The sequence below is a fragment of the Homalodisca vitripennis genome, chromosome 2, assembly GCF_021130785.1.
Source record: "Homalodisca vitripennis isolate AUS2020 chromosome 2, UT_GWSS_2.1, whole genome shotgun sequence".
In the NCBI taxonomy this organism is placed as follows: Eukaryota; Metazoa; Arthropoda; class Insecta; order Hemiptera; family Cicadellidae; genus Homalodisca; species Homalodisca vitripennis.
The window spans coordinates 54,267,462-54,294,164 of NC_060208.1; the positions used below are offsets into that span (position 1 = coordinate 54,267,462).

General features: G+C 33.5%; 1 protein-coding gene across 3 annotated transcripts; it reads left to right on the forward strand.

The window, feature by feature from the left end:
* Positions 1-1,069: 1,069 nt before the first annotated feature.
* On the forward strand, positions 1,070-25,301 carry LOC124353959 (CCHC-type zinc finger nucleic acid binding protein-like). 3 transcript variants are annotated; one of them, XM_046804047.1, is made up of 2 exons: positions 1,070-1,185; positions 24,616-25,301. In XM_046804047.1, the coding sequence occupies exon 2, from the start codon at positions 24,659-24,661 to the stop codon at positions 25,088-25,090; it is 432 nt and encodes a 143-aa protein (XP_046660003.1). In that variant the 5' UTR covers positions 1,070-1,185; positions 24,616-24,658; the 3' UTR covers positions 25,091-25,301. The 3 variants fall into 3 exon arrangements, with proteins under 3 accessions (XP_046660003.1, XP_046660000.1, XP_046660001.1); XM_046804044.1 differs by lacking the exon at positions 1,070-1,185 and adding an exon at positions 16,239-16,394; XM_046804045.1 differs by lacking the exon at positions 1,070-1,185 and adding an exon at positions 16,276-16,394 and having other exon boundaries at positions 24,601-25,301.
* Positions 25,302-26,703: the final 1,402 nt, after the last annotated feature.

Genomic DNA, 26,703 nt, shown 5'->3' on the forward strand with positions numbered 1-26,703 from the left:
TGTCGGAACGATGCGGGGGTTTCGTTTTGAGCTTCATCGTCGCAGACTGTTTTTGGATCCCTTTAGACGAACACGACTTCAGATTTCAGGAGTCAAGTCTGCAACAGCATCGCATCTCTTGATGCTGCACGTAAGAGGACGGTGAACTGGAGCTAAACTCAACATTCGCATTGAATCAGCCCTTCCCACCAAATCTGCATCATGTGTAACGTGTGTTATGTCGGTATAGTGGTACACTAGTGATTCCTTAACTGACATATTCAGAGGTGATACATATATTTTAACAGGAGAATTGAGATGCGATAGCAATATAAAAACCTTATTCGATTATTTAAAAGAAAGAAAGAAAGAAAGAAAATATTTAGTAATGATTTTGAAATTTTAATTGTTGGTTGATATTTAATACAGTATATAATTTGCAAGATATACGCTTACATGGAGTCGATAGATGGAACGGGATACGGAGTTAGTTACTTGTAGCCTCGATTATACGAATATGTATTTCTAAGAGTCGAGTTGCAGACTCACTGGGCGCTGCAACTCGCATTGCCGATCGAAGTTGGCAATGGCCTTTGATCTTACCGGCTTTCCCTGGGAAATGAAATTTTTTAATTACCAAACTCATAAAATAGGTCTGCAACCACCAGAAATAATTGTAGTGGTATTGAGGCGTTCTTTTTAAAATTGCCAACTCCGGCATAAACATGACAGACTATAAATTACTTAAAAATTATGTAGGAAAATATTGTTAAAACTGTGTATACTCGTACTCTGATCGTGCACACCGAACAAACCAGTTGAAACTTATGCCAACGCCAATTCGTGAAGACTTAAGTCGCACTTTTCTACTTGAAGAAATATTGTTGACTATTTCGCAATAAACTGTCTGATGTGAAGTTTTTTATTAGTTCCAGTGTGCACTGCTAGGAGCGTCAGTTGTAACAGCTGCCCAGGCCGGTTGTTAACTTCAGTTGCCACTGCTAGATAGCAGGACTATATCGATGATTGTAAAGTAACTTTTTTATTTGTTAACAGGATGGAAAACATTCAAAAGACGGTCTTGGCCACCACTGCAAGATGGTCTGTCCGGCTGAGCCAAGCAAATGTGTGATTCTTACACGATAGAAAACCACCCCCGTCACCCGTGTCCAATTTTCAGCTTCTAGACTTTGCTGACTGGCTGAGGTATTTATATGAAACAGTTATAGACTATACATGCATAATGCAACGAAGTGTCGTTATCAGGTAGAGCGGCCTAGAAAACAATTCTATATCTAAGTTGTTAACTGTTTGTCTAAGACGGACGAGGCCGGAGATATCCGTTTATCCATATATACCTGGTATATCCGCTGATCCATTGCGACGAATAATGTTTTCAATGCGCGACAATGGCCCTCAACGAAGGAGATTTTCTGCAGTTATGTTGTCGAACTTTCTCAGCGTCCGTCGTAACCTGTAAATGTGTACGAATCGTAGAGAAAAGTATAAACCAGGATTAGCGCGTAATCCATTTAAGCCTTGCTTTGGTGCGATCCAGCGTTCCGTAGATTGGTTCGGTAGTAGAGTGCCTACCAAGCAGTAGATAGGCCTACATATACCAGTAAACGTATTGTTACTGATGAAACCAAAGGCACTACTGGTAATATTAATACTAATATTACTAGTATTAAATTTCCAGGAGACCCTAATGGACATTTACCTTCATAAACACATCACCTTGACGTAGGTTCTTGTACTTTAATGTTGTTTTACCTTGGTACACAACTTTATAACTAATAATTATAAGTACAGTATCAGTACGAGAATTCTTTACAATTGTGAATATATTGTTTAACTCAATACTTATATAGAACTATAGCCGTGTTTGAATGGCACCGAGGTGTCAGTTACCCGACATAAAAATGTAAAAGTAAAGTAAAGATGTCTTATTTTATCATGCGAAGTTAGGGCTAAGAAGCCCTCCCTAACACTTAACCTGGGGACCAACGGTTTAAAGATGACCACCAACGGCCGGGCAAGCAGCGGCCACGCTCGACGTTGCTTGATCTGGTTATCTTACGATAAATGCGATATAACGAGGAACGCTTCTGAAAAACAACTGACATAGTATTCGTTTGATATTAATTTAAGTTATATTGAAATTGTTAGTTAAAACTGTTGTGAGATATGGTTACATACGAAATTTAATGTAAGTTTAGTACTAAATAATGTTAACTTCACGCCGACAGAAACGACGATCCTCGGCAACGTAATGGTATCATGTAGATTCAACCCATGGTACGTTTCGCCTCGATAAGATTCTTATGTGTGTGAGGTAATAAGTTTAACCTGGAATCAAAAGTAACGCCTACTGTACTGTAGGCTACTGATGAACGCAATCGGTTCTTATTAAAAGTAACAGAGTATATAGCTGCCCCAGACATGTGTCGCTTTTCTCTAAAACATTTAGCATTACTTTCATCTATCTTTATCACTTTTTGAACCGTGGGGAGTCGTTCATCTGCAGCTGCATTACGGCTCGAGCGCTGTGCCACTTACACTAATGCTCCAAAATTATGTATGAATTTAATGTACGTAGAGCAAAATTATTATTGTTTGGTATGCACTTGCACTGCTTCAGTTATTACAAATTAATTAATGATAAATAAATATAAGAAGTAGATACTGCAAATCTGCAGCCGGTCAAATAAGGGCACATATGTTAATCATGTTAAAAATCATTTCTGTCTGTCTGTTTGTCCGCACGATATGTCGAAAACTAACCAACCTGTAGACTTGAGATTTTGGATGAAGCACTATTTCTATACAGACAACAAAGAGTTCGATGACGGTGCATGTCACTCCATGCAGTTTGGCTAAGCGGTAGCAAATAGTTTTACGTTAGCCTTGTGGGTTGTTGAAGACACAGTTTCTATTTTGTCTGCCGAGAGGGCAGGATGTAAACATTTCTTATCTGTATGATGTCTGTCCGTCTATCTGTTTGTAGGACATCTCGAGAAAGAAATGAGCTAAAGACATGCAACCTCATCGTAGCCTGTTGGCGACAATGTGGTATGGCGTGCTCCAACCTTGTTCCATTGGAAGCAACCTAATAATGCCAAAGTTTACTGTGTTTTAATGTAATATCTGTATTACAAAACATATATATATTACCATTTTCCGGATTCTGAATATTCTGGAAAACATTTCAATTCTTTCTTTTTATATAAACCTTCCTCTGTTTTCATCGAATATTTTAGAAAAAGAATTAGAGGAATTGGTTCAGCCGTCGTCGAGATAAGCGCCTAGCATATTCAGCGATTCATTGTTATGTAGCCTATAACAATAATGTGTAGCCTAATAGTTAAATAAGAAGACATATTATAGTTAAATGAACAATGTTTAAACTGCATGTTCGTTTCAGACATGAGGGAAAAATTCATTCATTTATTAGACGAAGAAAATCTATTTAATTTGTAAATATGTATTGTATTAATTTTTATTACAAACTACCAACTACCTCTTTAGGCAAGAATTACTCATTGACTTAATAATGCTATTCATCTTTGTGTAACAAAACCCATCACAGATAGTAAAATTAACTAACGTAAATTTATATAATAAACTTTTATTTCCATTTTTAAAATGGAATATCTATTTATATTTCAAGAATAAATGAACTTCCCTTACAATTTATATACGTTATCTGTCCTCATTTTCAATCTTGTCACCCTGTCAACAATACTGCTGTACAAGAAGTGTATTAAGTTTTCCTGTAGTGTTCCTGTATAACAAAGTTGTAGAATTTAAAAATAGTTATTTAATCTTTGACTGTCGTGGAACTCAAGTTATTGTTGATTTAATTTTTTTAAATTAACCTTTAAAAAATTAATCTTCTCTCCTTAGCAGTTTTTCTATTTAAGGCGCATAAGCCTGAAATTCGTAACAACGATCATACGTAGGTTACGAATAAATCAGATAATGAACATACTTCCATATACTACTCAGGTTTTCTGAACTGTAATCGATACTAAATACTACAGACTGAATAGGCCTGCAGTAACCTGTCTTTCATTTGACGCCACTCGGCCTATAGTATTTAATCATCATTTACCTAAGTTATCTATTGTTTTCTCCATTGGACTTTTTTGTACGACTTATAATTTGAAAAGATGAGAATGTATATAAAAATAACACCAAACACGATCTTGTTAGCGAAGACAAAGCTTTTACTCCAGAATACACCAATGAAACCCACCTTCATAAACATAGATATGAATTCTGGTACACTAGGCACTCGAAACCGGTTGGCTTATTTGTCATTGTGATAAGGCATTTCTACAGTGGCGGGAAAAACAGGCATCAACACTAACATGCTTCAACAAGCCATTCTTTCCCAAGCTAAAGTCCAAAAAACAACAAGACTTCTATAACGTAAAACCTTATAAACGATAATTTGAAATAATGCGTGAACTCAGTAAGGATTTTCCTTTTATAACAAAAGTATATCCATTTAGAAAGTAAAAGGGCTATTCAGCCCTACGTATGTAATGTTATTTTCTTCATCGGGGTAAGGCAAACTCAGCTATGGCAATGGAAATGTAATAGAACGAAACAAGATTACAAGAACTGGAAGTAGACGTTTTTTGACCGTTTCGGAGAGCTGAATGCGTGTATTGTTTCATCAAGACAACAAGACAAACCTGTGTCATCGTAAGTGAATTTAAACGGCCGGAAGCGGACACCTTTTGACCGAAGTAGACTTATGAATACGACAAGAAGGCAATTCCTACTATGGCAGTAGAAATGTATTAGACCGGAAGTGAATGTTTTTTCACCAGGATATATTTCTGTGACCTAAGTAAATATAGTTTCTTGATGAAGGCAATAATACAAACTCAACTGTAGCAACAAAGTGAATTTAAACAGCGAGAAGTAGGCATCTTTTGACCCAATTAAGCTTCTCAGTCCTATGTTTATTTACTTTACCGGGACTACAAGACAGACTCAACTGTAGCATTTGATATTTCACCTGAAGTATTAGACAGTTAGATCTGAAATAGTTAGACCTGAAGTATTAGACAGTTAGATCTGAAGTAGTTAGACCTGAAGTATTAGACAGTTAGATCTGAAGTAGTTAGACCTGAAGTATTAGACAGTTAGATCTGAAGTAGTTAGACCTGAAGTATTAGACAGTTAGATCTGAAGTAGTTAGACCTGAAGTATTAGACAGTTAGATCTGAAATAGTTAGACCTGAAGTATTAGACAGTTAGATCTGAACTAGTTAGACCTGAAGTATTAGACAGTTAGATCTGAAATAGTTAGACCTGAAGTATTAGACAGTTAGATCTGAAATAGTTAGACCTGAAGTATTAGACAGTTAGATCTGAAATAGTTAGACCTGAAGTATTAGACAGTTAGATCTGAAGTAGTTAGACCTGAAGTATTAGACAGTTAGATCTGAAGTAGTTAGACCTGAAGTATTACACAGTTAGATCTGAAGTAGTTAGACCTGAAGTATTAGACAGTTAGATCTGAAATAGTTAGACTTGAAGTATTAGACAGTTAGATCTGAAGTAGTTAGACCTGAAGTATTAGACAGTTAGATCTGAAGTAGTTAGACCTGAAGTATTAGACAGTTAGATCTGAAGTAGTTAGACCTGAAGTATTAGACAGTTAGATCTGAAGTAGTTAGACCTGAAGTATTAGACAGTTAGATCTGAAATAGTTAGACTTGAAGTATTAGACAGATCTGAAGTAGTTAGACCTGAAGTATTAGACAGTTAGATCTGAAATAGTTAGACTTGAAGTATTAGACAGTTACATCTGAAATAGTTAGACCTGAAGTATTAGACGTTTAGACCTGAAGTATTAGACATTTAGACCTGAAGTATTAGACAGTTAAATCTGAAATAGTTAGACTTGAAGTATTAGACATTTAGACCTGAAGTATTAGACAGTTAGATCTGAAATAGTTAGACCTGAGGTATTAGACATTTAGACCTGAAGTAATAGACAGTTAGACCTGAAGTAGTTAGACCAGAAGTATTAGACATTTAGACCTGAAGTTTTAGACAGTTAGGCTACACCTGAAGTATTAGACAGTTAGACTAGTTAGTGCTGAATGAACTTAGTTTCAAAGATTTTCCACTCTTCCACTTATACCGGAAGCGATGGATGTTTACGTATACATATATTTTCTTGGTCAGAGTAAACAACCAAATCATTTATAGCACTATAAATATTATAGACCAGAAGTAGTTGCTTTTAATCTAAGCTGCTTTCCGAGACCTACGTATTTATGTATTTATATTTTTTTTTTGGCCGGAGCAACAACAGTAGAACCGAAAATACATGAGACAAGTGAATCTAATCAGTCGGAATAGAACTTTTTGACCGATTTCAGTCGTACGTGAGTATGTATATTTTCTTCACCGTTATAAAAATCAAACTAAATGGCACTTAAATGTATTCGACCGGTAGTAGATGACAAGGACCGGCAGTTGACGTTTTTTGACCGAAGTAGGTCTTGAAAGCCTACATATGTATTTATTTTCTTAAACAGGTAACAAGATAAACTCATCTATGGCGCCCGTAAATAAATTAGACTGGAATTGAATTTAAACTATGGGAATATACATTTCTAAACCGTTCATTAATAGAAAAGCCGTAGACATAGGGCCTCTCAGTCTTACGTACGTAGGCTATATGAGTGTTTCGAGAGAGGTTGGCACACTTCAGGAAGTGATTGTAGACACAAAAACAAGCAAAAAGTTCATATGAACATATGTCCTATCTCGCTTCGTTTAGTATCTGTCTGTCTATATGTGTTTTTATTTAAAAAGTCGTATCTTAGAACCCGTTGGAGCAAATAACATGAAACTTGGCAGTTATTTTAAGCTAAATAAAGGGGGGGAAATTAAATATCTAGTATCAGTTTCCATTTCAAAATGACGGCATGAACATTTTTTCAAACTTTGATATCAGAAAAAATTTTAATGCCACGTAAAAATTGCAAGAATAACTATTTATTGAAAATTTAATGAAAAAACTAACAATACCTAATTTGTTCAGATCGGTTGAGAAATAAAATAGTTAATTAACTTAACATAACTCCCAAGTTTCATGTTATTTGCTCTGAAACGGGTTCTGAAATACGATTAAAAAAAATAAAAACACATATGGACAGACAGACACTAAATGAAGCGAGATAGGGCATATGTACATATGAAATTTTTTTCTCTTGTTAGTGTCTATTCTCTTAACCTGAAGTTGTCACGAAGTATATACAAGATGTTCACAAATAATAGTAGTCATAATTTTAAATAAAAAATGTCATACGACATAGGTCGAAAAATGTCTCATTTAGCCGCAAGCCGTCATTTTGTATTTTTATTAAAACAATTATTATCTCTAAAGCTTTTTAAGCTCAAGAAACCAAATTTGGCACATACGTTAAAAGAAATCAAAGGAAAAATGTACTTGTGTTACTTTCTTTAATATTAACAAATGTTGCAAATTTTTAAAGCTAAATAAAGAAACCAGTATGGTTATAAAACATATACTAGACATCCGTCAACGCATAAGCGAGCACAACAATTTTAAAGATAGGCTTACACAAACCAGGAGTGTGTTAGGCGCTTCCGGTAAGTATTATCATCCACAGAAGTTTGTGAACACTCTGTATATATTCTTTATCGAGACAAGGCAAAAATCAACTGTTGGCATTTATATGTTTATAAATGCCATTGGGACAGGAAAGTGGCATCAGAAGTGGCATTGGAAATTGTGGCATCAGAAATGTAACGGATTAGAAACAGAGAAGTGTGCTCCTACACTCGCAAAATAAATATGAACCAGTAAAAATGTATTTAACTTTTGAACCTCTTACCCACGGGCACTAAAATAATTAGTACTAGACATATACCTGGTTCTGTTTGAAAATTATCATAGTACTCCCTCATATTAGCCAACATCAGAGATGATTTTACTAAGAAGGCCCGCTCTTCTATTGTGCAAATTGTGTGCGAAGCCGCGGGTTACTATAACGTTCAGTCAAACCATATAGACAGACAGGCTCAACTATTGAACTGAGCCAAATTCCGTGGAGGGACATGCATCATCATCGTATTCGATCTTGCCTATATAGAAATAAAACTTCATACAAAATGTGATGTCATGTTGACAGATATGTGACATATTTCTAGCCCCCAGAACGCTTAGCCACTAACACGACAGAAGTACGCCAGACTACATATCGTGTAACAAGCTTTCCTGAAGTTGTCTGCAAAGTTTCAAGTACATAACTCACTTTATTCTTGCTATGTCCTGCGGATAGACAGACATTTCTGCCCCTAGACAGTTAAAGACAGATTTTGCTAGCCTGAGTGATAGGTTTCAATGACGCTCAGCCAAATCCTATTAATGGAATTGTACAATCATCGCACTTATTCTTGTCTATGTAGAAAGTTTCATGCAAAATGTATAGTCTACACATGAAATCTTTCTAAATGCTCAGCCAAATCTTATAGAGGAATGTGCCCACCATCAAACACCAAATTACCTATGTAGACATCTAAAATGTCGAGTCCACAGCTCAATTTGTTCTTAAGATATACAGCGGAAACGAGCACACAAGCAGACAGACAGACAGCCAGAAGAGGTGTTTGACAGAACCCTTAGTGACAACTAAGCAAAATATATAATATTTAAATTTTATACCTCAATTAATTTTTGAAGTATCACCAACAGTTACGGCCTTTTGAATGCTCAGGCAAATCCCACGGATGTACATGCACCATCATCAAACTATCTCATGTCTGTATACAAATATGATACAACGTAGTATTGAAGTATACTACAGAAGATCTTATCGAAACATCCATCAATGGAACATTATTATTATATGTGTTAATATGTCACATGTTAAAATACCAAATGACTGTGGTCAGATTACTTACAAATTTGTTTATCTTATGATTTTAACTTAGCCAACAAAATTATCCATAAGACCAATGTGAAAATGTTCGTGCTCAAAATGTTTAGATGTGTCCATTTAGATGTATGCTTTAGGGTATAATAATCACAAACGCCTCAATTGGTTGCATGTGCCCCAGTTTAATCTTAGAAGTGAGTTCTGTAGCTTAAGCCTATTTTTATTTATGATGAAATCGAGTTTCAAGGAATTTTGAACACAAGAAAAACCCTACCACATTTTTTATTGTGATAGGACCAACAAGGTAATTTAACAAAATGTAATATGTTGTATTCGACCTTAAACTGAAAACTCTGTTCAGTTCGTTAATTATTCGGTTGTATTTAATATCTAGACTTTATATTTTAATTTGTAGTTGTTTTTATAATTGTAATATGAAGGAATACGCCTAACCACCACGCAAGCCAATTCCGCCGTACTGCGATCACTTAGGCCTAATTATGTTCAAAGTAGACTGCAAATGAATAATGTTCGCGATTACTAATTCAAAACGACCACTTTGACCAAAAAGTTCCCTAAAGATAAAAAAGTAAAAAAGAGTTAGTAACTAAACGGATAATACAAGTACAAAAATACTTCGTCTATAACCGTAACTTAACATAAGTTTTTGCTGATTAATAACTATATTTATGTAGTTATAAGGCTGTGATATAATATTTAGAAGAGCATTACTCATCTGTTTATTGTAATAGTCTACATTTATTATCAGCTGATCCTCAATTTGTTGTTTACATTAATAAAATTTACTGTTCAATACTAAAGCTGAATGTTTATAGTGACTTCTATGTCTAATAAACTCCATCTTTAGGCTCTTTACTACTTGTTTCATTCTTCATGGAAGAAACAAACGATTGTGCAATGTGCATTGACTATTCACAAACTAAAACATTTTACTATGCTAGAGCCATACACACTGCCACAGGTGGAGGATAGGGTTTCAGATATTACACATTCAGCTCCCTTGATGTCCAGAGAAGCTGCAAATCGAAGAAGATGAACGTGCCTAGACAGCTTTTCAGGCATGAGAGCAGCTCTACCAGTTCCAGAGGATTACTTTTGGAGTTACAAATAAATGGTGTTTTTAGTTTTAAAAAGGCTATAAACTCATAATCCGAGGTATTTAAAATGTACCGTAGTACATCTTGATATGACGAAGGAAGATTACTATTAACATTTAAAGAAATTTTTTGAAGTGGCCATGACATTATTTGACCCCGGGTATGGGCAGATGCGCAATTGCTCAGGAAACGATTCTGGGCTGTATCATTTCAAACAGTCAAATCCGGCCAGATCCAGATCGCCTTTCAGCCTTGGAGTTCTCAAGTTGGATGTACCTCTCATGATTTCCACCTTTTACTTCGTTGTCAATGCATGTTCACTTATTATTCAAGATTTTGCAGCCGTAAAGAGAATCTGATGAAGGAAACATCATCATTTGAAAGATCAAACATAGATTTAAAGATTCATTGTCATCCAAAACACATTTATTCTCACTATTGTTGATCAGTGTTCACACTATTTCATTTGCATTTCCATGCTGAGACACATCATCGTCAATCATCCATAGACTAAGTGTAATGTTCACCCTTTTTCGAATGCCTCCTTTTATCCATTCAGACGTGGATCGTCACCGATGTAACAGAACTGAAATAATTTCTTGAAAAAAATTCGATAGCGTCAAGTCATTCTTCACCGCACAATTTCAGTGGCAATGACCAAGTTGAAATGTGTAATGGTACAATTGGGAAAACCATCACACTTGCCTCGAGGAGTTAGGATTTGCCAACCAGACACTAGGAATCAGTTTTGTCAGAAACCTTCCACTTAGACATCTCCTATACACATCTACGAATACCACTCCATATGAGTTAATGTTCAAGAAGATCTCACTATAGTAATTCAGTTCCTACATGGCTTTTCCTGCCTGGTCCTCTCCTCACTCGGAATCACAACCGATTTAGCAAATCTTACTCTTTAGTAGAAGAAGTTGAACTCATTTAAGCGGATCCTGGATATGCACACGTCGGTTTCTCAGACAAACGGGAGAAAGCCGTAGACTATCAATCATAGCTCCAGGACCAGAACCTGAGTCAGATTAAAATCAAGATCCAGTCAGTAATATTAAAAACTCTGTTTATAAAGCAACTCTAATATCTTATACATAAATCACCGGACTATGCCACATTGATAATTTACAACTGCCGACAGATGATTCAAATACGACTGTCTATTCATCACAAGGTTCTTTACCTTAAGAACTACTTACTAGTAGTCTCCGTCCACGGCATTCCCGGATATTACCGCGGTACCTTCGCACCTACGTCACAAAATAAAGCTAGGAAGAATGATATAATATTTAGCATACTATTACAAATCTCTTTATTATAATATATTACATTTATTATCAGTTGATGTGTAATTTGTTGTTTACAATCAGTTACTATTCAATACTAAAGCTGAATGTTTTTAGCTTACTTCTATGACTAATAAAACCTATCTTTAGGTTCTTAACTACTTGTTTAATTCTTCATGGGAGTCCGAAAATCTATTTCAAGCGAGTGCGATTTCTACGGTCTTCGATTTCAGAGTCGACTTTTTACCACGCTGTAAATGAAAAATGTTCAAGGATTATTATAATTATAACGTGGCTCTTGTATACGCGATCCAGCCCACCATATCAACAATTGGAATACCGTCATGCTATGGCGCTCTCTCACTGCATTTAGCAAATGCCTCAAATATTAATAAAACGCTGTAGACCAATTGGTCTATAAAAAGCAATTCCTAGATTACAATGCATCGAATGTGGCAAGCTGTCAAGTGATTATTACTCCATCTTCTTACGTGTTGATATTCATTAAATGCAGTAACTGTTGCATCATTCTAACATCCGCACTTGTGGATATTACATGTGCGTAAACATGACTCACCAAATTATGCTCGTGAAACAAATGCCGCCAAATTTAGAAATGTCGTTCGCTGAATGTATAATACATATTTAATGCGTTAAATATTAATGTATTAACAGCTCCGATGCTGTTTTATAGTAACAAGAAGAATGTTGTCATCTCATACTACCACTTTAGACTAAATCAGTTACTTAAAGAGTATAATTAAAGCTATCACTCTATTGTTTAATAATGTTGTGGATAATTTACAATAGATAAAAAGCAAGACATAAATACAACATGTTTATTTATTACTAATCAGTCCACCGCAAGGAAGGCAAAGATTTCCCTCATACTGTAGTAAATATCCTCTCTACAGTAGCTGGCCGCCAACAAGGGTCTACATTAACGACCACCTTACCCCCTACAACAAGATGATCCTCGGAAAGGCCAGGAGTCACTTGAAGGAGAAGATCGCATTCGCCTGGACGCGAGATTATCGCATCTTTATCAGGCATACAGTAGAGTTGACTGACCGGGGACTGTTTAAAATCTGTTGAGGGTTTGGAGTGTCTAGTGAAAGAATGCCCGAATTAAAGTTCAATGTCCGACAAGCCTCTTTCGTCCAGTAAGTAAGGTGGGCTCCTGTTGAATTTGGTTTGGTTTATATAATTTTCTACATTCATAAAAGTTGTAATTTTTTATTTATTAAAAAATTCTTTACTAAAATGTGTTAATTTATTTAAGCTAGTTTAACGCATAATTCAATGAATAATCTCTTTTTTCATTTAGTTATTTCTTTGATAAGTTCCGATAGTTAAAAAAGTTTTTTTTTCAATTTTAAGAAGCATCTAAAGTAGCAGACAAATTCTTTTGTTTCAATAGTACTAATCCGGGTAGGCTAGTACTAATTCTTGGGCTATAGGTTTTATCTGATTTTAATTTAACGTGTTCCTATTTTCTTTATTTGGTTACATAAGTAACAACAAGTAATAGTTTTACTAAAGAATTAATCTGTGTACTATCATTATGAGACATAAATACATATGTCCGAATATTATAACTAGTAAATAATATGGAGATGAATTTTTGTAGTATGAATGTGCGTGTGAGTGAGATCAACAAATTGTCATTAAATCATTGAATAATGAGGAGGTATTTAATCAGCAGTATGATGATTATTATATATTTGTTACTGTATGCATGATTATTTGTAATTTTATTACCTACATGTTTAAAATTAACACTTTAAATTTAACATATTACAAAAGTTATCTTACTTGATTACTTAATAAACCAGTCTAACGGCGATATCATTATCTGCGGTGTAGTACAGAATGATCTATGTAATTGCAACATGCAAAAAGCAAAAATTTTGTACTCCTAGGAACTACAACAACCAAGGAAAATTTATTACTACTTACTTTCCAGGGCTATACAAAATTAATGGTATAATGAAAAAGAATATATATATATATATATATATATATATATATATATATATGTATATATATGTATATATATATATATATATATATATATATATATATATATATATATATATATATATATATATATATATATATATATAATATTAATAGTTCCTTATTAATATAATCTCAGATTATTTTGTTCTAAAAATAACCAATGTAGATCTAAGCACTCATTACCTGTCTCACTCTTCATTATATAATTGTAATGTATCATGCAACGTCTGTATGTCTGTGCGTGTAACTGTATGTGTGTGCGGCGTAAGAGGCGACTCTGTACAAGGAACGTTTTCTTGTTTGTGGATAAACGCCATATAATCTCCAGAAAAGAGAAAATGTAACAGTGGTATAAGATATTCAAAAAGGTTTATTATGTTGGTATGGAAATAAGGGAGGTAAAACTAATCATTGTTTTTATACAGAGAAACAATGAGCGAAAGAAACATCAACAGTATCGGAAAGGAATTATTAAATAACTTATTATTTTATTCTTATACATTTTAAAAATCAGCCATATTTAAAATTATTATAAATTTTGATTACAATTAAAATTTAATAAATTTTAATTAAATTGCCTGTAAAATTAAACGGTGCGGTTTTTGGCGCGGCGGGATCTTGGTGGGGCGATCGGGTTGTTACTGAGGTTGGAGAGAGACGTGTTACTTGCGCTTGACGGCCACGTACAAGTCTATTATGAGGGGTTTGACTGTCATACTGAACTGGCTGAATGTTTCCATAACGGGACAAACAGAAGTCTTAAAATATCTCATTTAAATATACGTAGTTCTTATAAACATATCGATCAGGCACTAATATTAATGCAAAGTTTTAACATTATGTATGATATCATTGTTTTTACAGAATCGTGGATTGACTCAGACAAAACTTTAACCAATATAGATCGATATGAGGTATTTTGTACGACGTTATTTCCGGAATATTTGCGGAAATATTTCCTACTCAGAAATATCCGCAACACATATGGGACCTGCAGGTCCCGCTTCCCGCATACAAAAACCATGTCTCTGTCTGGCTGTTGGAGATCGGCGCTGAACACGCTGAGTCGCTGCTCTCATCTATAATATACCAGACTAATATATATATATATATATATATATATATATATATATATATATATATATATATATATATATATGATCACATTTATTTACTGGACATTCAGTATTGTGGCATAATGTATGAGGTCTGTGGCCAACAAATTGCAGCTGCCTATTGTTATTTTAGATTTGATATATTATAGTAATTGTTTTAACAATACACAAAATTGTTTATTATTATTAATATGTAAATTATTATAATACTGCTGTGCATAGAAACAAGAAATGGTCTCGTCACCACGTAGAAGCCTCTGTGGCCCGTGTGGGACTAATTTCGGTACATAAAGTGTACTATGTTTGCTTCTAAATTCTTAAATAAATTTGATTTGATTTTAATACAACGACCGATAGTCATTAGCTTAGAGAACATGGACTAATGATAAAATTTAACATTACTGGTAGTTATATGACGTGTCATACACTGGCGTGCACAGGGGGTGCCACAGGTGTACAGGCACATGGTAATATGTTGAATTTTTTGTTACTTAACTTTTATGCAAGAATTATACTACTGCTGAAGTACAAGAGTTATGTTGATTGGCTCACCGGTGACGGGTTTTACGTATTATTTTTATTTTTATACTTGTAATACGTTGTAACTCTCTGTCCTATGTCCTACTGCCCCTCCTCGCACCATTTAAATTTTGTATAGCCCACTGCAAAATAGTGCTGTAATTGTAAGAGTTCTATATTAAAAATACAATTCATGTCAAAAAGTTTAAAGTTCATCATTGTGAGTAAAATTTTAATGAATTTTCTAGTGGTGGGCTCGGGTCCCTGTTTTGGTTGGAATACTCCCCCAAAACCCTCCTCCCGGTATGTCAGGCAACTCCAAATCATGACCCTGTGCATGCCTATAATATCATACACTCTAGTGTTCAGACTTCTAGTTTGGGTTTCGCATTTCCACGTGCTAACAAGTAATCATCTCTGAGCCTATTCTAAAGTAATATGTGACTGATTCTCGGTTAGAGCTTAAGATAGTCCAAAAATGTTCATGAAAACTTTCCGTATATAAATATTAATGGCTATAATACAAAGCCATTTCGCACCCCGCCATCCATATGCCATTTTATTACACTGTAACCATAATTTTCTTTGACGAGAGAAAACGGTATTTTATGTATGTTATTATATGTATTGATAAAGAAAAACTTCTAGTATATAGTAAATAATAGTCATTAGTTATTAAGTAGTAAACATTATTGTCAACTAAATACAAGTTTATTTTAGGATTCAAACTCACTAATCTTCAAATTTTCTTAAATTAAAAACTTAGGTCTATTATTAATCACTGATACAGTATTCTCCTACGACTACGCCCTACTTACTTCTACGAACCATCTAAGATTTCTTATTTGACAGACTATTTGTTGATAGCTGAACAAACTATTTTGATTTTATGTAGAATCGAAACGAATTTTGTTTGATGTTAGTTGCTTCCAGTACCTTCCTCTAACCATTAATGTAAGATCTAATAATGAATCGGTTTTGATGGTTTCTTGATTTTTTAATTAGTCAATGGAAAATACAATTGGGAACAAACGAAGTAGTCAACAGAGTTTGCCATAGTAAAACAATTGTCCATATGATCAAAGAAGTAGTGAACACTGATTTAAAACGTTTTGTGTGGTTGAATTATCAATAAGTTGTTTTGTGATGTAAAATCGAAGCTAGTTGGGTTAAAACCTTTACTTCAGCTTAAAGACTGCTGTGTCTAGTGTATAGTATACATTTATTTATTTATCTATATAGACAACGAAATAAGGCTAGCCGTATGCTCCAAATAATACACAATTTGTGTTTTTTTGTTATTACGACTGAGCAGTGAAGTGAACATTGAGGTAATCTGTAGGGTGTTGCAAGTAGTCTGTCCACGTGTTCCTAATTTTTCAAATTAAAATACTTTTGTTTAGATTGAAGGTAAGATTACACAAATATTACTTTTATATATTTTATTTTTTGTTATTTCATATGTACAATTTCACCAAAAGCAGTGACTTAATCGTTAACCACGGTAAAATATGTTAGGCCAATTAGGCTGGTGAAAACCCAACTTCATTACCGGTTTATAAGATAACTAACAAGTTATTTACATAATGTTAATATTAAATAATATAATTTTTAATTTTCATCTTTTCATTACCTTAAAACTGTAAATTTAGAGAAATTGAATGTTGTCTTACTCTTAACATGAATTACACATAACCAGTTTCAGAAATTGCACAATTGTTTAATTTAGTTTTTAATGGCCTAATTGATTTGTAAACTGTTAAACCCTCTGAGGACCTTGAATCAATAGACTATAACTTGTTTAAGTTTACTTCTTTAGGGTAGGGTATGAAAAGCGGACCCAGTTTTTTATATAAAAATTGGCAAACGATATTACATAATTTAACCATCGATATAATCAATCAATACTGATTAATTATTTAGAACAATTATCCTAAATAATCTATATCAACAGCTGTAAACGCTTCCAAATAATACAGGTACTTAAGGTAATATTTCAATTTTACATAAGTAACATTTGATTATTGAAAATGGCAGTCAATTTTAGAAAACTACACGACATTGCTTTGAAAGATGATAAGACATGTTTTTCGTGGCTTCAACATGTTGGACTCGTACCGAAAATCCCATTATGTGGAATTAGTGGGGAAAAAAACAACTGTAACTGTGAGAGGAGCAAATATGGTCGTCTGTAGGTTTCCTAATTTTGGTTATAATAATTTGCTTTGTCACTGTAAATATTAAATTCATATTTTAATTTGAATCATATGATTGTTATTGAGGACTATAGATACTTTTATATTGGTTCATAGTCTAGGATTTGAGATATGAATATTAGGTATTGATGATTACATTCTTCGATATAAAAAAACCGGGTCCACTTATCGTACCCTACCCCTTCTTTAAATCCTAATGTGCATAGGATTAGGTTAGATAGATGCTAGTCTTTTATGGATGGGAATCACATCAGCATAGGCCCTGATTAAATAAGGAAACGACACTTTCACTTCTAATTCACTAAAATTGGTACCAAGACTAACCTATAAAGAATTGATACATTTTTATTAAAGCTGTGAACTAAACTTTATGGGTTACAGTAAACTTTTATAAATGTTGGACTCTAGAAATTAAAATCAATGGTGCTACATGCTATGTTTCGATATGTAAATCTGTGGTAAATGACATATAACCATACAATTCATTGTACAGTGAGCTGTTGTTATTTTTGGTACCTATTGTTTTCCACAGGTTAGTATTTTTTAGCATCAAATGCTTAACTGTTATTCCTATTTTGTTTGACGTATAGGATATTAGTATGTAATAATGTATAAACTAAATCTTATAAATGTAAGAATTTATAGATGTTGATTACTTTAACCATGTACGATCTGCCTCGTTCCTGTTAAATAGATCTAAACTCATTTTGGTATTTATTTACAATACCGTGACCATGGAAAATGGACTTTTTTCATGGGTTGGGCATTTATAGCCTAGTATTATTATCACAGGTGCATATAAACTGGGGGGAAAGAATATTATTGTATTATATTGACGCCTTTCGGACATTATTGCGTTAAGGAGCAGGGGCATCACGTGATCTGGGATTCGACTTTTGCAAGCTCGAGTTAACTTTTTTTCTAAAAGAGCAAGCAGTGCGCAGCACTGCGCAGCGGGCAGGCATCGTTAACAGGATTAACGTACTAGTCTTTATCATTTCAGTAACTTATCACTTACCGTAATGTTCAGGTGGGTACAGATTTGCAGCCACAACCCAGAAATGGTGGATCCGCTCATTGAGGTTTGGGTATTTCGCCTTAAAAAGGTATTCACCCAAATACCCCACAAAATGAGTTTTTATCCTGCCGTAACGCGGAATTTTATCTTTTACACTTCTCCACGTCCGCTCGATGGTATTTGTGTGGGCGTGAGTGCGTGGGTCCACACACTCCTTTGAGTGGTTGACTGTATCATGCTATCAAATAAGGAGGTTAAGAATAGACACGGAGGAACAAAATAGTTCAAAATGTCATCCCTTCTTTATTTGAGAGAGCCGCGGAGTAATACCAAACTGTCAAATATGGATAGTGTTGCCAGAGGTACTGTCAAAAACAGAGTTTTACAGAGAATTTAAAAAAATCGTAACTCCTTTAATTTTTGCTGCCGACGAATTTTTTTTCACTATTGTTTTCAGGAAAAAAAAAATGAACATACCTTTCCATGGTCACGATATTGTAAATTGATACCCTCATTTTTTATAATTTCCCAAAATAGTATATACCTTCATTTTTATAAAGAAGTTTTGGCAGTCTCAAACCATACATGATACAAAAATTGAATGTCTATTTTTTAGTCCAGGGGATTGGGTGAAATTGGAATTTCGGAGTGGAGGAGGATAACAAACTAAGGAGGGTTAGATTTAAGAGAATGGTATATTAAGGTTTTTAACATTCATGTGAGAATTTTAGCTGGAGGAATAAGTCTACCAACTGTATTTGAAGGTAATATTTCAGTACTTTGTATCCTAATAGAGAAATTTATTCATAGTTCTTACCTTCATGGTGAAATTTTTCATGGTTATTTCAAGTCTGTTTTTCATAGCACAACCTTTTTGGGCATCTGATATTGCTTTTCCTGATTACTTATATATGGTTGCGTAGTCATATACAGAAATAGTGATTGTTATTCTATTTTGTGGTGCTAGTGAGTGATGTTTTTCCGCATATTCAATGTAAATGTTAAGTGTTGTCAGAGCACTTTTAAGTATTCTAATAATGGTTGTTTCAAAATGCAAAGAAAGGGTGTTGTGTTTTCTTCTATTGCAGTATAATAAGTGGCCACTACAACAATTGAATCATCAAACCAAACTATTGTTTAGAAATATCAAAACTATCGAATACAATAATATTCTAGTTTGAGTTATTTAAAATTGTGTTATTGGTTTTGTTTTGTATAAATCATTTGTGTGTTATTTTAACAGTTTTTTATTACTAGGTAGTTTAGATTATCAGAAATATCTATGACTCAATTATCGTGGTGGTTGCTAAAGCTTTATACCTGCATTGATGGTGACAAAAATATCCTTCCTTTCCATTCTCACATAATCAAAAACTCTTAATATGAAATCTATTATACAAATTGTCCAAAGTTTCATCTAACAAAATATCACCATTGTTGTAGAAACATAAAACAACAGGTACCTGGGTACATTTGTCATGAAATGTACAGTTAGATTTTGTATATGCTATTAGACAAATGGCCACAACATCTTCCTCTCGAAATTAACTATGATATTATTAATCTTTGTTCAATATGTGATTTTTGACCGCTTACAAATTCTTTCTGGAGATGAAAACATACAATTTAAAAATATTGTTCAAGGAGGCTTTAGGTAATATGAATAAAATAAATTATTATCCATTTATTTAGTGAAATAAATTAATGAAAGTTTGTGCGGTTATTCTATTTTAATAGGTACTTACCTTTGTGTAAACTGTTCTTATAATTGCTTAATATTTTTTGTAATTCCTCTCATTTAAATAGAAAGTAAAAAAAATAGAAAAAATATTTTGGGTAAGTTATTTACAGTGTAATATATCACAATAATAAATACTTACTATAATTATTATTAGAGTTAAGTTTAAGGTCACTTTATATAATTTAATTGTTAAATACACAATTAAACAATGCATGTCATAAAACGTTTTTCTAAAGATATTGAAACGTGAATAAAAGGTACTTAAATAAATAAAATAAATTAATAAAAATGCCTTTATTTACAAGTGGTCCTCATTTAAAAATTAGTTTGCAGGACAACTCAAGTCAAATTTTAATTTCTAACTGCGTTTTTTACATTATTTTAAAAACAACTAATGGTAAGGGACTTGAGGAAACCAAGGAGGTCATTATACTGTGTCAGTTTTAAATAGGCAAAACTTTTTCATCCTTATTCCAACCTCATTCTATGGGAGTGAAGCTTTTGGTCACAGCTGACATGCTGCGATACCTCATCCCGATACTGCAGTCACTCAGGTACTGGGGCTCCCTGAGTCATGCAGTGTGTCAACAGCTTGCAGAAGTCACCATGCAAACACGATACTTTGACACATGATCAATCCGTCTTGGAGATAACACTTACCTCACCGTTGTATTGTGGAGTTTGTAACTCTTGAATTCTCTGAACGTTGTGCATCCTGATACTTTTCCTAAAGGCAGAGTGATACAAAACTGATAATACTAAAGACTGCATGAGCTGGAGTTTTATAGGCTCAGACAACATACCTTTAAATCGATACAAACCTTTGTGATTAAATGGAGATCACCCGTTCAGAGCATACTGCAGTTGTTGTGTTTGGGCGAATTTACTATAAATAATGTAGAATATGTTTGTTCTTCACTTTAAGATAGTTTTCAATGCCAAGGAACTGACATCTTCCTGACGGCACATGGTCAAAGTCAAGATCATTGGCCTGGGTGGCAGCAGTGCGAATTCACTCTTTCTCAAAAATTCATGATAAGACCCTCTAGAGTTTTTATATTTTAGTGGTCTGTGATTTGTGGGAACTCGAAAAATGAAAAACTTATGAGGGATGAGTAGTTTAAACGGACTGTCCTGTGCTGATGGTAAGGAAAAAACATCTCTCAAGAATACAAATTAGTAAAATTTAACTTTAGATGGTGATTAAGAATTATTGCCAATATAAGACTAATCACCTTTGCTTATAACTTAAGTAAGAAGATTCCTATTCCATACCATCCACTAGAGAAACTATTCTTTAAATTAACAATAATATTTTTAACCTCTCTTGTAGCTAGATCAAAAGTTTCCAAACGCTAGGTTACTACTATTTCTATTATATACAAAAAAATTGATTTTAAGTATATTAGCATTTTAACTTTATTAATGTAATATAAATTGAATATTTCTAATAGCTTCTGTGGGTTGCTTATTTCAGTACCACTTACAAGCAAGTTAATCTTATCATTGTTCTTAGATAGAGTATTAAGGAACTGAGCCATACTGATAGGTTGCCCCCCCCTCCCCCACATTGGCCAATGACTTTTAATCAACTCGGTGTGTGTCACTGGAATTCCCAGATCTTGATATCTTAAATGTGAAGAATAATACATTCAACAGCATTTCTAGTAAATGTGCCTGACCATGACAGCTGCATCGTGTTCTGAATGGGTGACCTCCGCTTAATTAGAAAGTACCAAATGATAAATTGGAAACAATACATTTCTGAACGAATAAAAAGCTTAACATGGAGATACCTAAGTGATGTCATTTTTCTAGGTGTTAAATGGAATTATCTGTATCCTGTAATTCAGTACAATTATATAACTGATATAAACACACAATAAATAGTTTTTCTTAAAGATAATTCAGTCCTGGTCATTTTAGTAATTGAGTGTTAACTAAGTTAATTACTCGATGTGTGGAAAAATTCATTACTGTTTGTCTGACTGACTTTCCCCTCAATAACTCAAAGATAATTGAAATCTAAACTTGATATTATACATGAAGCTTGCATTGAAAATCGAGTTCAATAATGGTGCATGTTTCCCCATGAGATTTGGTTAACTTTAATGAAGCCTAATTTTCTACAAGATATCTCAAAAACGACTTAAGCTAAAGATTTGGAAAATTTCATGTTTACCTACCACTCAATGGGTTGGCAAAATTCTTTTGTGTGTCAATCTTTGCAGGATACCTGGAGAACAAAGTGTACTATAAGGTGGAGAGTTTGTATAAAGCTACATTTTTACATCGGAAAGATAGAGTTCAATAATAGCACAAAGCTTGACCAGAGATTTGAGGGAGATATCTCAAGAACAAATTAAGCTAATGACGATGTTGCATGTCCCTTCATTTGAATTGGCTGAGCGTTTACAAAGCCTCACCGTCCACACAATATTGAGCTATGGGTTTGATGTTTCGTTTGAACTTTCACTTCTACATAGACAAGATCAAGTTCAATGATGGGGCATATCTATCTATAAGATTTTCTTGAGCATTAGTGAATCCTATTACTCAGAATATCTCAACATATAATTGAGCTATAAATTAATTTGAATGAAACATAGCAAAATTGAGTTCATAATGGTGTTGGCAAAAAATTGGCTCTATAGGATTTGGCTATAAAGTCAGTGAAGCCAATTTACTCAGGAACTATCTCTAGATCAAATTGGACTTTAGGCTTGAAGTTTAATAAATCCTCACTTATAAATGGGCAAGTTCAAGCTTGATAATGCATGTCACTCCTCCATGGAATGATTGAGCATGAGCAAAGCCTGAGACATGGTAATATCATGAAAGAAATGTTACGAGCCAGAAGTTTGAATGAAACAATTACTATGTTGACAATCAATGTTCCTTTAGTGGACGTCCTTAATCTGATCAGGATGCCATCAGGGTAAGCCCAATGCCTTCAAACAACATGGGGGAGGGTCCGGGCAGTCCTCCTGACATAATTACAGGTAACTAGTACTTTTTGTTGTATCTAGATCAAGACAGCTGTTTTGACAATCAAGATGTACCAAGTCTGACCAGGATAGACGAGAATAGGGGTTAATTGGCTGAGAGAACTTTTGAAGTTCTAACTTCGCATTAATAAAAAAGCATTTTTATTTTCGCACAAAATAATATAACATGTTTACATAAAATCAGAAATGTATGCCAAACACAAATAATTTCCTCAAATATAATTCATTTCAGTCATGGTTATTCATAAATTAAAAATTGACTTAGCTATTACTATGAACTAGAGAAAAACAGAACACATTAACCTTGTTTATTTTTAAAATTATTTACATGCTCCAACAAGGTAACCTACAACACTCTTTTGCGGCAATCCCCGAATTATGCAGTGGAGGAATCCCCGAAAAAAAATTTTGTGCTAGTGATTTATTTATTTTTTTTTGTACATTGTTCTTAAAGTTGAGAGACCGGGTGGGTGTCACCCCAAAAGAGGTGACACCCTGTGCGGCCTGCTCCTGCCACCCCCCTTTGCTGCGCCACTGTATGCATTGTCAGTCAGCAATGTCATCACAGCACATTTGAACCTTAATTTTATGTTTCTAAAAAAATATGTAAAAACCTCCTGAACAATTTCTTATTATGCAGCAATTTATGCAAAAAATATGATGAAATATGTAAAATCATAATTTCATGGTAAACTAAAAAACTATTAATTAGTTTTTTTAGAATTATTGAAAAAATGAATGTCTTACAATGGGATCACAGGGTTTAATTTTTAACAACTATTAGCAGAAAAACTTTTCTTGTGGTTTTTAAGAGTTGATCCTGTATTTATACTGAGAAAGTGGTTGAAAAATGAGTATTTAAGTAGCATCAATATTTGTGTTTACACATGTTTTTATTTTTAATTATTAAACAATTATTTTACATAGTCTTGGCCTCACCAAGTTCAACAGAACTTGTCGGTGAGGTCCACTTGAAAAAGTACTGGCATGTAGAATATATTGATACAAATATTCAAATTTTAACTTTCTTTTAATTTACTAAACTATAAACTCAAATTTGGTGATTTAGGGCGGCAGGCACTAGCTTAGATATCTTGGTATGTGTGGTAGATTGATTGATCGAAACAGTACATTTAAAAAAAATAAAACCTAATAGTAGTAGTTAAAATTAGAAGCATATTTGAGTCCTAAAAATCCCAATTAATTTTCCCCTCAGCAACGACGAATGGCAACCCTGTCATCAGGAAATTGAATTGAATTGTATTTTATAAATTTTAATATGTTTAGTTATAGGTTTGATTTGAAACACTTAAAAAACTTATATATATATATATATATATATATATATATATATATATATATATATATATATATGACGCTAAAACTGAAATTTTCCACACTTTAAACTTCCAAAAATGTATAACAAAATATATGCAACTGTTCATAGAAATTGTTTTATGCTGTTTTAATGTCCATTTTTTTCTCTTACCTGTCCTTAGTCTTCTCATCCAAGGATTGCTTTAAATGAATTGTTTGGTTCTTGGTTAGACTTTTATGTTTATTTTGTTGGATCCATATTGCAGTTCCCTATAGAGTAACATAGATGAGCAGCAGTAAGGTTAAGTCAGAACAGTTGTTCTTGTTGAAGGAGAGTGGAGGTGGAGAGGAGTGGAGTTGGTGACGGGGAGAGAATGAGCTCTAGTGTCTGCTACAGGTGCAACCGCACTGGTCACTTTGCCCGGGACTGCGCACAGGGTGGTACACGCAACCGAGAGAAATGCTACAAGTGCAACCGGTTTGGCCACTTCGCACGGGAGTGCAAGGAGGAAGACCGATGTTACCGGTGCAGCGCTGTGGGCCACATCGCCAAGGACTGCACGCAGAGCTCGGATGAGCCTTCCTGCTACAACTGCGGCAAAACGGGCCACATCGCTCGGAACTGCCCAGAGTCCGCTGGACAGGGCACTGGCCGTGGTGGTGGACGGGGCAACTCGAACGCGACCTGCTACACCTGCAACAAGAGTGGCCACATTGCCCGTAATTGTCCCGAGTTCGGGAATAAGTGCTTTATTTGCGGTAAGTTAGGCCACGAAAGCCGTGACTGCAAGGAGGATTATGACTAAGCTGCCATTTTATCTTTTGTTTAACAAAAAATTGTTGTACGACTCTACCATGCGAGCTAGTTGTTTTGAGGTTTTTATTATGGAAAATTGAGAAGTTTTATTGTACCTACATTATAGGACTCATGAATAATTGTCTTTAAAGATGTAATATATTATTCTGTCCATATTATATCTATATACTTTACTATGAATAAATTTTATTTGTAATTTTGTTACGTGTTTTATTTTGCTATAATTTATATTGTGTCTTTGAATTTTTTAAATTAATAGACGGCATATAAATTTAATAGTTATTATCTTATAAATGTTTTATGTATTTTTTAAACTTGTTTATGTATTTTTCGAATACAGTGAAAGTTTTAATTAGTTACTATATTTTAATTTTTTATTTGAAGGTTGATTAATTTTGAAATGTTAAAAATGTTTAAATTTTTAGTATTATAGTGAAGTTGCGTAATTAAACTCTTTTCAGTTTGTACTGAAGACTTACCTTGCCAATCTATTGTTTACCTTGACACAGTGATTTATTTATTTAACTCCTTTACTAATAGAGCACTGGATATACATTTCTTTATTTCTTCATTGTGTGCAATTAGCTTAATTTTTTTTTTTAATTTTGTTGAAATTATATTTGAATTAAGATTTCTGAAGTTATTATAAGACGTAAAAATTAAAACTGATATTTTAAAAGAATGTTTTACAAATAAATATGTATAAGAAAACATGGCATTTGCCAATTCAGTTAAGAAAATCATAGTTTTAAAACAACAAAATTGAAATTCTAATTTAAATAATTCTAAAGTTTAAAACAATGTTTATATGAAACATAATACACAAACATCATAGGAACAGAGCTTGCATGGAGATCTCAAGAGTTATATTGTCGCCCTCCCCACTTTGGAAAGGTGTTAAAACGCACCAGCGTACAGTACAAAAGATATTTGGTTTGGTTTCTATGACAATTCATTTTGGATCAATTATAATATGCAAACGAGCATAGTTGTCTAATGTTCAATTTAAATTCCAAAGTTTTATAAAAAGTTTTGCGAACTATAGTTCACAATGGAGAACAAAAAATTTGCAACATTTCCTGTGATAAGCGTGGGGAGGGTTGACCCTACTTGGTCATTTTATCCTGTATTGTCAGGCTATTTTGAAGTTGGAGATTATTACAAATTAAGAAAAATACCAATAAGGAGCAATATATGGTGTTATATATATTTTTTTCAGGATGAAGTGGAGAATAATATGTAAATTTAAAATTTTATTAATACTTAATTTATAAACAAACACTCTAATAATGATGTTGTTTCTTGAACACAAATGGCCTCAAAAATAAAATTTAATAATTATTGGTGTAAATAAAAATTGTGTATAATATGTAAATATTTGTTAGACAATCTTAACATTCAGGGGTGTCCATGTTTTTGAAATAAAAGTTATGAAAAAATTGGATATATGAGATATCCATTTTGTTTAAAACTCAAAGTACTTTGAGAAAACAAAAACTTTATTGTAGATATAATGTAACGGTACTAATGATACAAACCTAAAACTTGTTATGTGCATAAATTATCAAAAACCAATGTATAAATAAGAGTTTTGAAACAACA

Excerpts from the sequence above, each read along its gene's own strand:
- LOC124353959 (XM_046804047.1), top strand. The coding sequence starts at position 24,659 with ATGAGCTCTAGTGTCTGCTACAGGTGCAACCGCACTGGTCACTTTGCC.